The sequence below is a fragment of the Phymastichus coffea genome, unplaced genomic scaffold (assembly GCF_024137745.1).
Source record: "Phymastichus coffea isolate CEN01 unplaced genomic scaffold, Cenicafe_Pcof_1.1 PCOF00125, whole genome shotgun sequence".
NCBI classification, from domain to species: domain Eukaryota; kingdom Metazoa; phylum Arthropoda; class Insecta; order Hymenoptera; family Eulophidae; genus Phymastichus; species Phymastichus coffea.
The window spans coordinates 631,067-647,579 of record NW_026706936.1 but is presented as its reverse complement, the minus strand read 5'-3'; the positions used below and the strand labels follow the sequence as shown (position 1 = coordinate 647,579).

The 16,513-nt window shown below is 36.5% G+C and overlaps 2 protein-coding genes across 8 annotated transcripts; both read left to right on the top strand.

Annotated features, from left to right (window-relative positions):
* The first annotated feature begins 158 nt into the window (after positions 1 to 158).
* Positions 159 to 4,317, top strand: LOC131671434 (autophagy-related protein 101). Of its 6 annotated transcripts, none has more exons than XM_058947830.1 (3): positions 159 to 206; positions 652 to 781; positions 966 to 4,317. In XM_058947830.1, exon 3 carries the CDS (start codon positions 986 to 988, stop codon positions 1,640 to 1,642), a length of 657 nt encoding a protein of 218 aa, XP_058803813.1. In that variant the 5' UTR covers positions 159 to 206; positions 652 to 781; positions 966 to 985; the 3' UTR covers positions 1,643 to 4,317. The 6 variants fall into 6 exon arrangements, with proteins under 6 accessions (XP_058803813.1, XP_058803809.1, XP_058803811.1 ...); XM_058947826.1 differs by having other exon boundaries at positions 167 to 349; XM_058947828.1 differs by having other exon boundaries at positions 167 to 562; positions 652 to 776; positions 969 to 4,317.
* A 3,818-nt stretch (positions 4,318 to 8,135) lies between these two features.
* Positions 8,136 to 13,856, top strand: LOC131671432 (prolactin-releasing peptide receptor-like). Of its 2 annotated transcripts, XM_058947823.1 has the most exons (3): positions 8,136 to 9,334; positions 10,380 to 10,621; positions 12,295 to 13,856. In XM_058947823.1, exons 1-2 carry the CDS (start codon positions 8,396 to 8,398, stop codon positions 10,599 to 10,601), a joined length of 1,161 nt encoding a protein of 386 aa, XP_058803806.1. In that variant the 5' UTR covers positions 8,136 to 8,395; the 3' UTR covers positions 10,602 to 10,621; positions 12,295 to 13,856. The 2 variants fall into 2 exon arrangements, with proteins under 2 accessions (XP_058803806.1, XP_058803805.1); XM_058947822.1 differs by lacking the exon at positions 12,295 to 13,856 and having other exon boundaries at positions 10,380 to 11,990.
* The last annotated feature ends 2,657 nt before the right edge of the window (positions 13,857 to 16,513 follow it).

Genomic DNA, 16,513 nt, shown 5'->3' with positions numbered 1-16,513 from the left:
GTTATACAAACCATTTATCCAGCCGTAGCCAATCATCATTCGCTGTTAGCGACTGCGCACTAGTCCCAGAATCTGCCCAATCGGTATCTTAGCCAGCTGTATTGACAACTATAGATAGATACAACATGATGCACATGCAGTACAGTCATACCATGGAGGCTATAAGTTTCGCATGAATACAGTATACTGTTCGCGTTGACGCTTTTGTGAGTCGTTTCATTAAGGCATTATATTTAGTAAACAATATACGTTGACATACATTTCCACTTCTTATGGTCTTGGAGATATTAATTACAAAATACTTAATAAACGCTTTTCTGGTGGCAACAAAAGCACTGAAGTGCAGTCAGTAAGTGCCTGTAGAATGTAATACTCTGATTGATTTTTGTATGTCACACGGTAAACAGGCTCTAAGTCTTTCGATGCTCTGTGATCAAACGTCTCAGCAAATCAACATCAAGATTCGTACTCGAAACTTGTCTGATATTCATCATTCAATCTTGCTGATAAATAAAACTTCGCCAAGTTTAGAAATGACGAGATTACGGCTTAGCTCAAAAACGTGTATATCCATAATATTCCCTTCATTTATCAGTTTTCCTTTTACTCGTATATACCAGACATCATTAATTTATATTATTCATTTTTCAGATCTAGTACGGTTTTTGCAGATGAATTGATCAATTTCGCTTCACTGTCAAAAGTCAGTGAGAAACTGTAGCTTAAGTAATGTTGCTTGAAATAAAAAATGATATTTAAAAATACACTGATTTAAGGTTAGGTGAGACAATCTATATACTTTTTAAAAAAACTTATAGCAGATAGATTACTTAATCTAGTTTATTTAATCTCTTAAACTATAAATATCAATTGATAACATACAGCATAATAGGCATCGTTATCGATTGTTATTGAGAAGCCATGTTAATTAATTATTAAAAATGGATCTTCATAAACCTTTGCAGCAGCAAGCATTTTGGTGATCATGAATGCACGTACGCAACTCTTTGAACTAAGTATGGAAGGCAGACAAGTCGATGAAGCTGTAGCAAGTATCTTTCATAGTGTACTCTTTCATCGTTCACTTGGCAAATTTCAATACAAACAAGAAGGTAGCTATTCAGTGGGTACTGTTGGGTATCAGGACGTCGACTGTGATTTTATTGATTTCACATATGTCTGCTGTTCCTCTATCCATTTGGATCAGACACTCAAACGTGAAATTTCCGGATTTAGTGAAGCACTTAGATCTAATGGCAGTCCAGGTTCTGGCCAGATCACATTAGAATTTTTTCAAAAAAAGAAGAACCGTTGGCCTTTTCCACCCGAATGCATACCCTGGGAAGTTTGGACTGTTAGGCTTGAACTGCTCAAGCTCACAACAGAGCATGAAAGACAGACTTATCGTGAAAAAGTAGGTGATCTTCTTACAGATAAGATTCTTTACATAACTGAAGTCATGAACCGTCACGATTACTTGCCTAAAATGCCTAATCAAGCAGAGCTTGACCTCATCTTTGATACTTCCTACCCTGACATTCAACCTTACCTTTTCAAGCTTTATTTCACGACGGCAGGCCCATCCACTAGTACCATGGGCAATACTATGAAAAAACTTATTAAAGAAACCCTTTCAATTTAGTTGCTCTTCCATTGATCCATATTACCCGTTAAATGTCAGCACTTGTCTCATTGTGAATAATAATTTTTACACATGTAATCCCTAAGTCAGTGTTCAAATTCAAATGTACAATTTTATCATCACCTTTATTAATTAATATATTAGTTAAAATCTTGAATTTGTAATGTTAACTTAAATTCAAAGAGAATTTACTAGTGATATGTGATTAACAAGATTTCAATATCTGCGAAAATTTCAGTTAAATAGATTTATCAAATGTACAGTAAATATAATATAAGCTTATCGCAAAATTTATGTCTGTCGTTCAAATATTCTACAGAACGTATAAAATATTTTTTTTTATCCTAACGTTTTACATAGCAATTTTCAAAACTCGCCATTGAATTATAGATCATTCAGAGTACAATTTGCAGAAAACATGAGCTTTCTAGTTTCATTCAGAACAAAATTAAGATTTTTTTTGCAAAAAATTACAGCAGTTTCAGAGTAACTGAGATTAACTACACGCGTTACTTGAAGTTCTCCGCGCCGGAAAAATTTACGGTTATTCAGGAACTTTTCATTCGATTGAAACATTACTTTTTAAAAAATAGCTTGGAAAAATATTAATAATTAGCAAACTAATGAAGTAAAATTATGATTGCTTAATCTTCTATGGATGATAATTTTCATTCAGGTTTTCTGTTGGTTGTAGACTTTTTTTATAATGAATAATTGCTTTGATAATCAAATGTTCACTAACATTTGAATATACATCAATAATTGTCCATTTATAAACATGTTCTAGTGTAGTAGGTACGCTAGAGTCCAATATATCGCCATTTCAAATGTCGGACTGCCGTATAGCTTGTCTCATAGTTGTCTTACAAATTCTCATTATTTTTATTTTTTGTTATCGCATATATATAAGATAAGTAAAGAGTAAAAGCGTACAATCAAGTTACAGTAAAACGGAAATGATCTAATTCTCCTCCCCCCCGCCTTCGCCCCTTACAAAGCTCGCGCAGTGACTTGAAACTGCATCAATCAATCTTACAATAAATTTTCAGTGTAAGTAAATATTTGAATTATTTCAAAATAAACAATAAGAAAATTTAATGTTAAAACTGTGGGATAATAAAAGTCCATCGCTTAATCTTAATAATTGGAAGCGCAGCGATTTTTTGTAAAAAATATCTTAACTTTGCTCTTAATGAAGCTCTAGAGCCCACCTTTTTCAAATAATACTCGGAATCATCAGTAATTCGATGGAAAACATTGGAAATTGTCATGAAAAAAATATTGGTTAAAAGAAATAATTTTATATGTAGTGCTAGAAAAAAAGACACTTAAAAGACATTAATTTTAAGATAAATAATACATAGAAATGTTTTTCGTTCAAGATTTGAAAAGAACAATTTAAAACGTATTGAGTGATATGTCAGCGACTATTGTACGATGTTTCTTTTTATCCAAAAGTTATGACTTTACAACTAAGCCTTTATTATGTAAATAACATTACTATTCATTTATTTTTTTTAAATATGCGAAATTTTAAATTGAAAAAATGTACATATTCCTACGATTGAAACGTATCGTTTGTTATGGTTTTTTTCAATTTTCTTGTATGCAAATTAAAAAAAATTATTGAAAAACGGATGTATTTTAAAGATTTTTTGATAGTAATTGATTACCTTTTTGACCAATTTTTATGAACAACATCTCAATTATCTACATATGACTTTCGCAACAGAAAAAAGTGGCTTCAATGATTTTTTGCTATTTTCTTATTTCACTGTAATAAGGTGGAAATACGAATTTTTATTTTTTTACCATTATTTAAATAATAATTCGTGACAAAATTAAATTTAGTTGTACGATAGAATTTGTTATTCTGGATCGGCAAATGCATTGTGTTTTTTAAATGAAATCTCAGCTAGGAATTAAGTCACAAAATACAACGTGCGATATCTAAATTGCCTGGACTAATTGACAACAACAGTGTAAAAAATTGCGTGAAAGTAGACTTTAATCGATTTATAAACGGTAAATAAGTATGTACATTTTACTACATCTGGTCATTTAACTCAATGATTTGTATTGCAATAAAACTAGAAAAATTAAATTTTCTAGAAAACGGCAAATATAATTTATTAAACACTACAAAATGCATATTACATCTTATGTAAACATCAGTAATAAACGAATTATACGATTTGATAATACACTCGCAATAGGATATAAAATTGAAAGCTTACGAGTAAATTATAAAGCTTATAGAATATTTTTATACTCAGCGATTAATCTATGGGTTATACATACAAATGTGGATTATCACAATTTTAAATGAGAATAAATTTTCATACGATATCTTTGTCATTATCAGTAGTTAATGTTTTAATTTATTTGGAGATTTTCTGTTCTTACATATTGGTCGATCGAGATGACAATTTTATGATACAAGAATCAGAAAATTATCTATAAGAAATTAAATACATAGATAAATTTGTAAAATAGTTAATACATTCGTTGATTTATAAGAACGATCGCGCGCGCGCTTGTGTGTGTGTGTGTGTGGGAGCGTGTATGTAATATGAATATAAATTTTCAATTTATAAAATATAAGTGAAAATAAAATGTTTCTTGTTATACACGTTGCTTTTGACTATACTTATACATACAACGACGACAGCAGAAAAGTAATATGTTTGAATGTTCTTACAAGAAAGAAAGAAAAGGAACTGAATATGAAGTAGGATGTAAACAAATTCCTGAAGTCTTGGATTTATTTAAACAATATTAAATAATAATTGGTTCAAAGATTAGATAAATTGCAATGTTTATTAACTATTGATTGATGTAAGCTTACATTTTATTTATTTGATTTGAGCATGATTAGAACATTAATTTATATATACGTATATATTGTCCTAGTTTATTTCGACCTGACGACTAATTATCAAACTTAAGGATGTAGTTAAGTAAATTCAATTATATGTAATTGTTTCTATTTATTGGAAAAATCAGTTTGTAGAAATCTTATCAGAAGCCGCCGGGTTTAGATTGATCTTTTAGTCTTTCGAGCCACGTTGCCAAGACACCCAGTGCTAGTGTATGTGCATTGACAGGTCCTTGCGAATATATGGTTATTTTTAGACGTGCGAAATTTGCATGTCGATATTACATGCTCTCATAATTAATAAGTTATTAACAATTTTAATAAATAAATGGCCATATCTCAAAAATCACACACTCAATAAAAATATATACAAAAAAGTAAATTTCATTACGTTTATCAAAATATTTTGTAGAATGGCCGTTAATTAACAATAAAATAATCATGATGACAGTGGTCAAATGAAAGCGATCAAATCGCTTATTTTGTTCGATATGTACTTTTTTTTTTATTTATTTCACGTATTAATTTCTAGCGAATTTGTCGCACACGTATCTTAGTTAAATAGAGATTGGAGTAGCAAGTATCTTACGCCAACGATTCGGCGATCAAGATTACTCTATCTCGCCAATATATTTTCGATGTTAAACTTTTTTTATGGCGCTCTGTTATTAGGTGCAAAAAATGATCAATTGGCATTTTGACCATGAGGCTTTAGCGCGGTGTTCCGTTGCCAAGTTGTACCACGCGACATATTAGAAAAAATGATTGCTACCAAATATCATATTTATTATACGTCCGTGACTTATATAAGCGGAAAGTATTCATATTTATACTTATTGTTATTATTATTACCATTGATATTTGTCTAATATATGCCCCTTTGCTAGTATTTTGAATTGAAGTATGCTACTGCTACGCCACCTCATGGCAATAATTTCACAAGACCGTCACACAACGGGTCACCGGGTCAACTATGATGAATTTGTCAATATTCTGAAGCAAGGTTTCCGATCTAAAAATCTCTCCCAGGGTCTCTACAAATTATTTCACTATTTTCTGCGGTTTCAGTCCGAGAATTTAGTTCAGTAAGCAGACGCACGCTTTGATATCAATACCTATGGAACTGGGAACTCGGACTGAATCACAAAAAATAGTGAAATAATTTTTAGGGACTCTGAGAGAGATTTTTCGATCAGAAATCCTGTTCTGAAGGCTACGAGTACGAAACGTTGATTCTACTTTTCTAGGGTTTTCCGTGCTCCGGTCAAACAACTTTTTTATTTGTTTAATACGTTGTAGGTGAGTATGTAGAACTTAACTATCTTATTATACCCAAAATAAAATTTCCTATACACCATTCAATCCATTATTTTTTACCATTTCAAAAATGCTTTTCAAAATTTATATTTATATAGTGTATGAATTAGCCAAATGACGTCTCAACGATTACTTTTACTCCATTCATCCCAATATGATTACTTGCGAAAACAATCTATAAACAATTTATAAAAATTACAAATATGTCTCTATTGTTTTAGTTTTGAATTTGTGAATACAAGAAAGAGCAAAATGGACACAAGAAAACGTGACATACGCAATAATAAGGACGTAGAATAAGGGATTTTATTTACTCTGACTGCGTGTAGATAACAAAGAATTAAATATATTATATTTAAAATAAATTTTGAATTCGATTACATTATATTTTTAAGTATCATTTCAAGGATATTTGTCCATTATTTTTAGACACTACATTCTATTTTAGTTTTCATGACTTTCCTGTGCTTTTGACTTAAAATTATTATTTTTTTTATTTTTAATTGAAAATCTGTGAGAATCCAAATTGTAATATTATTTTATTTAAATCGAAACGTAGTTTTTAAAAATTAGCGCAGTTTATATTTTTACTATAAAGTATTAAAAAAGAAACCAATGCCAATAAATTTTTATATTAAAATTAATTTTTAAGTGTCTTATATAATTTTTATCATTCAAAACTCGTTTACCAATAAGGTTATGTTGGATACACTAACTCACTTATATAAAAAAAAAGTAGTTTGCTGCAAGAAGCTATAACTCAAGACACGTGTTATCAAATTGATCGTTCGATGGCTCATTTTAAAGAGTAGGACCTGCAGGACATTATAGCTTTCAAATGAATTTTCCTACATCAAAAAATTCACTTCCGGTCAAAAGTTACGACTGTTTGCGCATAGGTAGGGCATATTAAGCAAATGTACCTTAAAATAGATATTAAAAATGTACCGAAAATAAATGTTTGAACTTTTTATCGTGGTTAAAAAAATTATTCGACTATACGGTTTCGAGATGGGATAAGAGATGCATAGCTGGTTGAAAATTATTTATTATTATTATTTATTTATTTATTTTTTGTCAGTTGCATCCTTCTTAAACACCTGAAAATAGTATATACACTATGTATAAAATATATAGATATTTTATTGAAACAAAATTCGTGAATCAATTGATAAATAAAGAGAATATAATAATTCGAATATATTTCTATGCTCATTGATATACCGTTTTTTAATGGATATTTTTTACACTTAAATTAACAATTATTTCGTTAGAATAACATTGGTTCGAAGTAGCATGCCGGTGTTAGCTAATATTGATCTAACTTGACTAGCTCAACTTCATGATTATTTGATTATTCATTAGCGGCCATATATTATTGATCAATCCATGAAAAAAATAGAAGTATTATTCATAGATTTTTAAATTTTCGGTATCTCGTGTGGGTTCTAGCATATGGTAATTTATTTATTAAAATTTGTAATACCTTTTGACCAAGCCGTCAGTGTGTGTAAGATATAAAATTAGGTTTTACCTCGGATGCAATTATCTTTAGATACGTGATCATGCGCATATGCGTATATGCACGTGAAAACGAAGAGAGAGTGAAAATACCAATGCGTTATAAAGAAGTGATAGTGGGCGAAATGGCAAACTTAAAGCTAAGATGCCTTGTGATGTGTTTGCTATATGTTAGATCGAGTACTTGGGGGTGTTTCAGCTCTTCTGTGGTTGTGGCTTTGCTGCTGATCGTATCAAAACTACGAATCGTTGATTGCTAATTAATGGAGCGTAGGTTTTGTCAATTAAATGGAATAAACAACTTTATTCGATAAATAATGTATAGTGCCTGTTTTACGACATTGTACGCGTACCCTAAAACATGGGATAGTCGAATTGCTGCAGTTCCTTTGCGTATATGCAAAGGTTCGGAACGATTCTATAGAGAGGACGCGCGACGACTGCAGCAATGACGTATGGGGTAGCGCACGCCGCGCGAGGTGCTTACAGGACAGAGAAGGAGAGGAGCCGCTCGAGGCAGAACGGGTGTACGCACCACGAAGCGCAATCATTTGTTTCGGCAGCGGTTGCTTAATCAATTACGGCCGAGCGCGAAACGGAACGAACGGCGGCGGTGAGCGAGACGGAGACGGGAGAGGAGTAGGCGCGTGCGTCGAGGCTGGAGTCGAGCCGCCGCCGCCGCCGCTGTCGCCGCCGCCGCCGCGACATCGGCGAGCGGCGTCCTCTGCGCCGGCTACACTCCGTGGTCGCACCTCAGTCGCGCCGAGACGGATCGCAGTCGACGCAGACCAGCGCGTCCAGTCGGTCGGCCAGTCGGCGCTCGACGTACCGCAGGAGGAGAGCCGCGCGAACCCGTCCGATCGGCAGCGACGCGGTCCGGAAAGGAGATGCGACCGCGGTCGGTCGGCGGCGCGTCCGCCGGGAGGTGAGCGGCCTCGGGGCGAGGGCCGCGGGCCGCCAACAGGTGGCCGGCAGCGCGCGCGCGGGACCATGCGGGGCGCGCGGCGCCGATCGCGCGCGGCCGGCTGAGCAGCGGCATGGAGGCCGGCCCGGCCGGCAACGGCTCGGCGCGCGCGCCGGAGCGCGACCTGCTGGGCTCCAGCCCGGGCCTGCAGCTGCTGATCGGCTCGCTGTACGCCGGCATCTTCCTGCTGGGCCTGCTGGGCAACGCGCTCGTGTGCTTCGTGGTGGCTCGCAGCCGGCACATGCAGACGGTGACGAACCTGTTCATCGGCAACCTGGCGCTGTCGGACATCCTGATGTGCGTGCTGGCCGTGCCGTTCACGCCGCTCTACACCTTCCTAGGTAGCTGGGTGTTCGGCGACGCGCTCTGCCACCTGGTGCCGTGCGCGCAGGGCGTGAGCGTGTACCTGAGCACGCTCACGCTGACGGGCATCGCGCTCGACCGGTTCTTCGTGATCCTGTACCCGCTGCGGGCGCGCATGCGCGTGCGCAGCTGCCTGCTGGCCATCCTGCTGATCTGGTGCGCGGCGCTGCTGCTCACGCTGCCCTACGGGCTGTACATGCGGCCGCTGCGCGGCGACGACGGCCGGCCCTTCTGCGAGGAGGCCTGGCCCGACGAGCCGCTGCGCCGCGCCTTCAGCACGCTCACCGCCGTGCTGCAGTTCGGCCTGCCCTTCCTGGCGATCGCGCTCTGCTACGTGTGCGTGGCGCTGCGGCTGCGCGACCGCGCGCGCGCCAAGCCCGGCAGCAAGACCGGCCGCCGCGAGGAGGCGGAACGCGAGCGCAAGCGCCGCACCAACCGCATGCTCGTCGCCATGGTGCTCGTCTTCGGCGTCAGCTGGCTGCCGCTCAACCTCGTCAACGTCCTCGAGGACTTCTACCCGGCGGTCAGCCAGCGGTCCTACCACAAGCTGCTCTTCTTCCTCGCGCACTGCCTGGCCATGAGCAGCGCCTGCTACAACCCCTTCCTCTACGCCTGGCTCAACGACAACTTTCGCAAGGAGTTCAAGCAGGTAGGCGCCGCCACTGCGCGACCGGTCGACGCCCGATCCTCTCGCATCAGACCCTAGCGCACCAGCCGATTTTACTTTACCCGCATTGCACGTTAGCCGACTACCGCGGGAAAGCAGATGCGTGTCTCGTCTGAGCTTTGCGGCCAAGTGAAGCGACCACTTTTTTTTTTGGAAGCTCCACTTCGACGCAACCTCACTTTTTGGCCCGCTTTAAAATGTTATATTTTCGCATAAATCTCATCGATTTGCCTTGCGATGCCCATTTCAAAGCTACTTTCGAAAATAACTCGTCACGCTCTTAACATTGCAGCGTTCTCAATCAAATGTTGCCATACTTTGCGCACGATAGTTCCAGATCGGCCAGTTGCTTTAATCGTTTTTTTTAATGAATAATTGTAAGACCGTTCATTGGTATAGTCATGGTGCATACTTGTTGACACCTGGATCGAAGTGTTTGAAACAAACGATCTGCATGAGAGTATTAGTATCCAAGTATTAATTAAGTAGTGTGTACCTAAAAAGTCAATTGGGTGGGCAATAATTCTTTCAATTTATTTTTGCATGGTGCGTATAATTTGCAGTTATCAATCACACGAGATATATCTGCCAGTATCATAAAACTGCACACATTGATTGACAATATTTGAAGCTTTCTATTGCTTTAATTTTAAATATCTTACATTACTATTCAAGTTCAAGAAAGAATTCATTTTTCGAAACCATAATTTTAATTTCGAACAATTGTATCGATCGAGAAAGACAGCTAGTTTTACTTTCAATAGCATTTAGAAAATGAGAAAAGATTCCTGGCTACACTGCCTGATATAGAAAAAATTGACACTGGGATTGCTTGATCGACTTGAGCAGATCCAAATAATTTAATTTGATATGCGTAGGTTTTGCTTTCGAAAAATAATTCCGAAATGAATATCTTGGAGGTTTGGTGATATATGTAACGAGCTAAAACTCGTAATGACGATGAAAAGGGAAATGAATGAAGCAGTGAATATCGTTGCAGTTGTTAGTAATATGACTTATTGCGCAGGTTTTGCCGTGTTTTGGCGCAATGTCAAATCAACGGTTTGTAGATAGAGGAGAAGAAGCCGGCGGTTTCAATCGCAGCGAGCGTACCTGCTGCAATGGAGCAGAGCAAACGACCGTCCAAGAGTGTCTACTGCCACCTCAACTGGCCGCGAACAAGCAATACTCAGTATGCGAAATGATCTCCCTTGAACCTACAACTAACACGACCAAGGATGTCAACTAACACTATCAGGACGATTCAAGGTACGTTTAATGATTATTAATCAACGATCTCAACGCAAGTACCATCAAACATTTATAACAGAAATAAGTTTTGGAAAATGAACTTTCAATGATTTCGTAATTATTTCCTTTAATTAATTATGTGTGTGTGCGTGTGTCGTTTTCTCACCCTTCTGATTTATATTCAAGACTAAATCTTCGAGCAAAGATTAGCCATTATTTGGATAGTTTTAAATATAGACACTAGTTGAAGCAACGGCAAACCTAAATAAACTCTTCGTATTAAGAACGCACGGCATTTAATAGAAGTCTATCGAGACAATCTGGGAATTATATTCCATAGACGCCTTACCTCAATCGTAATCAAATTTTATTTAACGTTTCGCATTTACATATTCCAAATTCACAATGATTAAAGAACTCATTAACCAACTCATTTGAAATTACATGTTTTGAAAGACAGCATATCATTTATCAGATAAATTGATGTGATTGAATGCACATTGAAATCTGTAGCTAATTTCACCAGAGATTAGGCATTTAAAACTAATATAAATTTTTATGCCAGATATATAATAATTTGATGTTTAACTTTTTTGAGAAAATAATATTTGAATAAGTTCGTTATCTGTGAAGGGTTTTGACATTTTGTACCGTATTCTATATTCATAATACATCATTTTTCTGAAATGCTTAAAAATTTTGGTATTTTTGCGAATACTAGGTCCAGGTATATCGATAAGTAATATAATTTGTCAGGCGATTACTTGGCAGACGAATGCATATTACGAGTCAATTTTGATCAAACTATCAAAATCGAGGAATTTGTTGTCCTATGCTAACTGATAGAACAATTTTACTCTCGAAGGTGATTGACAATTTATTCGATCATTGATTAATAATTAAACCAAAGTAGCGACTTAGTCAATCATGCTAATAATGGAAAAATACTTTCTATAAAGTCATATTTATTGTTGTAATTGTTGTTAACGAAGATTTTTATTAATCTATTTTAAGGTAGTATATTTGAATATTTAGAAAAGAAAGATAGTTGCGTTGAATTATTGAAAAAATCCAATATTATCAAAAGTATCCATAGACAGTCCATTTGAAGCATTTGTACGTGGCTTAGTGATTTATAAAATTCGAAAAATTTATTTGGCTCTAAACGTAATTGTGAAATGGACCATGCTATGTTTTGTGAATAGTCATTAAAATAGTATATTTAACTATTGATGCATTAACGTTTTAGAAAATGTGCTTTCATGTTTACATTTCATGTATTAGACATTGCTTATAAATAATATTATTTTTGATCATCAGCGTCAAAGTTGTTCGTTTTGGATGTTCTCTCTCTCTCTCTCTCTCTCTCTCTCTCTCTCTCTATCTCTCTCTCTCTCTCTTTATACATATATATATATATATATATATATATATATATATATATATATATATATATATATATATATATATAAATCGATAATAAGTACTTAAACCTCTTGAAATCGATTTAACATATTTTGAAATATTACATACAAAATTACATAAATTACGTTGAACTTGATTTTTTTATATAGTGGAACATATAATAAATTTTATTGAAATGATTGAAATAATCTTTGAAACTTTAAATAATTCTCTATAGTAACTTATTTATTCATTTACTTGTTTGATTTGTTTCTCATTTTAAACAGGCGAAGCCCACGTATATAATATAGAATAGGAAATAACATTATAAATAGCTATAGAGAAGCCGAATGAATAACGCACAAATTATTTATCCTATTGTTCAAATTATATTGAGTAGATGATATTTTGTAAATGAATGGGTATTATTTGTTAATAATAAATTCGATTATGTGTTGGTAATTTATAACTTTTTAACACGTAAAATTGAAATGAGAAATATTGCAAACGATGCGGACCGGAAAATATCCTTATTTGTAAAGAATAATTATTAGACAATTTAATTCTTTATTTATTTCTCAATACTATTACAATACTGAACAACGTTTAGACATGACATTTTCTATATATTTCGAAAAATTATTAAAAGTAATTTTAATGAAATACACACCTTCATTACAAGTCACTTTTACTTGAGTAAACTTATTTCTAGTAAGAAAGGGTAATAAATGTGTAGACAACTATATATTCTTGTTATTGAAATAAATAAATAGGTAAACGAAATATTCACGTCGATTTACTGCCAGCTATGTATAATTGTCATTAATAATAATCTTTCTAGCAAATATTAGGTAAATGTATGTATCGCTTATAATCGTCGAACTTATATCCCACGATGTCATTTAGATGCCGATGCTTCAACGTAAAAATGTTACATGAAAATATAATAAAAATGGCGAATTGGCGAATATGAAAATTTTTGAAAAAGCTTACTGAATTTTACTTTTTTATTTCTAAATAATCTTAAATAATATCACGATAAAAATAACAGATGTTCGAAGCAAGCTATACCATAATCATTGAATTAATCGGTATAAAAACCAATGATAAAACTGAGAAAAGGGCTCTTACCAGAAAAAGGTTTCTCCCTATTACAAGACGAATTCGTCAAAGTCAATGCTCTCGCGTTACAAGAACAATATTATCAATGTATATTTGAGAATATCCAGTGAAGCCATGCTTACTACTAAAGTTGTAAATGAGCATACTTTGTTTATCAGCTGGTGTTTGTATGCGTTATTCAAAAATCAAAATTCAAGAGAAAAAAAATATTATTTTTGCTCTTTCAAAATTACATTATTATTTGTACGTATTATCATATTTTCAAATTTGTAATTGGACAAAATTGTAGAATTTTTGAACTCGGTTTCTGAATTTAAGAAATAATTAAAAATGGTTTGTGAACTTGTGAATTAATCGTGTGTACATTGTTCAGTTTAGCTACAAAATCTTATCATCAGGCTAATCCTTGATAAATATTAAATCTTTTTTTAAGTTATCACAATGTAAATGAATAAATGAATAGTATATTGTTATATGATAAACATGTGAAAATAAGCAACGAGTAACCATTGCTGTACGTAAATTAATCATTGTGACTTCATAGCCAAGTAAAATGTATACGAAATCCAACTATTTATGTATATTCAAAATTTTATGACATTAAAAAATATATGTATATCTGGAAGAACTTGGTTGGCAGATTATTATGTCATCGTCACATAGTTTGGCGTTTTATTGAATAATAATTATGCCAGCAGGAGAAAACTGTAATCAGTTTTTCAATAAAAATTAAGAAAAATAGATTTTTAAGATAATAAATACCTATTCAGTTCATTCCGTTTGTAGTCTTTTGTTCAACCTGCGTTTGCCGTTTTTACTACTACGCCAATACAAGTAGAGTGATTATTATTATCATTATTATTATTATTGTGTTGTGTGTGTATTGATGTTAGAGTACCCCTTCTCACTGTGCTCATCAACCACGAAAACTAAATAACAATTTCTATTTAATTTTATTTATTCAATTTTGATTAAAAAAATAAAGATATTATGTGATTAAGTCTATCGGAAATACAACTATAACAAATGCGCTATGATATTTACCTGCAATGGTAATGTGGAAATAATATCATTTATGGAATTCTCGTGAAATATCTTTATATTTTCTTATCAAAATAATTAAAGAAGATTGAAATGTAATAAATTGAAACATAGCAAGAAAAATTACTACATGATAAAAAACTCATGAATGCAAAATGTTCCAAACTCATAATAACTAATCGTAAAGATAATAAAGTGATACAATACCATACATATGCACTACTAATAAATTAATCATTATCGTCAATTATATTAATTGTAGAAAAATAAAATAGAATATCAATGATATCATATTTCGCTAAAATTTTCAAGAATTTACACTGAAAGTACAAAAATCTCTGATATAAGTGTGCGGGTAAAAATATATGTAAATAAATTTTTTAGGATGATAAAAAATCAGGCGAATCCTCTATGAACTATGTAACGGAGTGATTGGTATCTTCAGGCTGGGCTATTATGACGGCTGAGTCATCATAGCCGAACTGACCGTCTAGTCTAGGCCTGTTTCACTGTACTCACACGGCAGCGAATTGCCGTGGTAAGAGGAAGTAATATCCACCATTGTTTGCTCTCTGGTAGTGGATCACGTTACTTCTGATTCTGTGTCTCGTGTTGTTCATTTCGATCGTATATTTCATTCACGCAACCTTTCATACTCACTTCATGCATTCACTCGACTTCCCGACATCCATCCACCTTTTTCCCTCGCAGGATGGACTCGGCGTACAGCTACTTTTGTCTTGCAGCATCTTTCCTAGTTTTCAGGCGCGATACTGCTTGCGATACCATCGTCTCCAGTCGACGATTCTCCACGCACCAGTGGCTGCACTCGAAAAATGTGTGCTTTACGTTGTTTCGTTCGCGTCCGCAATATTTACAGTCTGGGCTCTTTACTTCCCCTTGTGCAATAAGTATCTCTTGAAGTATCCATGGCTAGTAAGGGAATTAGGTCAAGATTAAGTCAAGTTTACTTGTTTGAGTTTACGTTCCATCCACAATCTCAGATCGTCTGATTACCGGTTCCTACGTCGTCTCGTATTCTTGCACGCCTCCGGAATGCAACGCAGAACTTTTGAACCCATTGCTCTTAAGAGCTACTGTTCGTACTTTAAAAACTAGTTGCAATAACTGCTATTAGAAAAAAACCTAAGCTGCAGAGAGCAGTGCAATCAGATCTATGAGCTTGTCGAGTAGTTGAGGATTTTTTGATAAATCAATTAATGACACAGGCTGACAAGTTAATGGATGCAGTTTGCCGTATGAAATACGTGTCTAGAGCGACGAAAACGGTGAACGCTACCACATAGCCATTAGAGGTTGTCTTCGCAGGTGTCCAGCAGGATGTGGCTATTGGCAAGGATTATAGAGATATTTTATAGGAACGAAGAGCGGCTTGCTTGAGACGATTCAGCCGGCAATGGTGGTGACTGATCGCGCAAAGGATAGCTGGGAGTGCCGAGGAACGTCAAATTGAGTTTACTATCGGGTCATAGCTTGGGGTAGGGGCGGCACCCAGCTGTAGCAGTAACGCGGGCCATCGGCTAAAGGCTCCACATCAAAACTTGTCTTGACGGCCAGCCACAAAAGTCCCTCTAATAAAGATGCCCGCGCGCGTAGGTGTGTGCTCGTCAAATTGCCGTGGTCTCGAGTGTCCTGCTAGGCCTCATAAGTCTATTGCCGGTAGCGAAGATACGAGACGCGTATCCAAGTTACGCAGTTAACGACTGGCGCTGGAGCGAGCGTAGGCCAGTGGTACGGTAAGCAGTACGGTGAGCGGTAATTACGACCAGCCAGACACGACGCTGCGTACGAGCTCGGGAGTAACGATCGCGAGAAAGGGCGCCGACGCTCGCCGCTCGCGTCAAGCTGTCTCGAGTGCAGTCGTCGACAACGTGCCCAACTAGCGTCCAGTCGGCGAGTGCGCGCGTGCCAAGGTGAACGGGGGCGGCAATGGGCGATGAGCCAGAGGCCACGGCACGCCGGCGCACGTGCGTACGTGCTAGACCTGGGCCGCCGCTCGCTCCGGCAGGACCGGCAGCCGAGCGGCTAGCAGATTGCCGACGGAAGCCACTGAGCGATAATAATGGCGGCTCTCGCTGCCAAGACAAATCCGGATGGAACGAGTCAAGATGGGAGCGCCAGATAAGTGGCCGCAATAAGGGCGACGGGCGGCGGACGTGAAAGTGAAGGGGCGAGCGAATAAAGAGGAGACGGCCGGTGGGATTCGTCCCCCGAGAAAAGCTAGTATAGTCTTGTCGGAGGAGAAACGTAGGTGGCGTGCAGTTATTGCCTGGTGGGCTCGAGATATTCGATAAATCATTGGCAATGGCCGAAACGAGATGC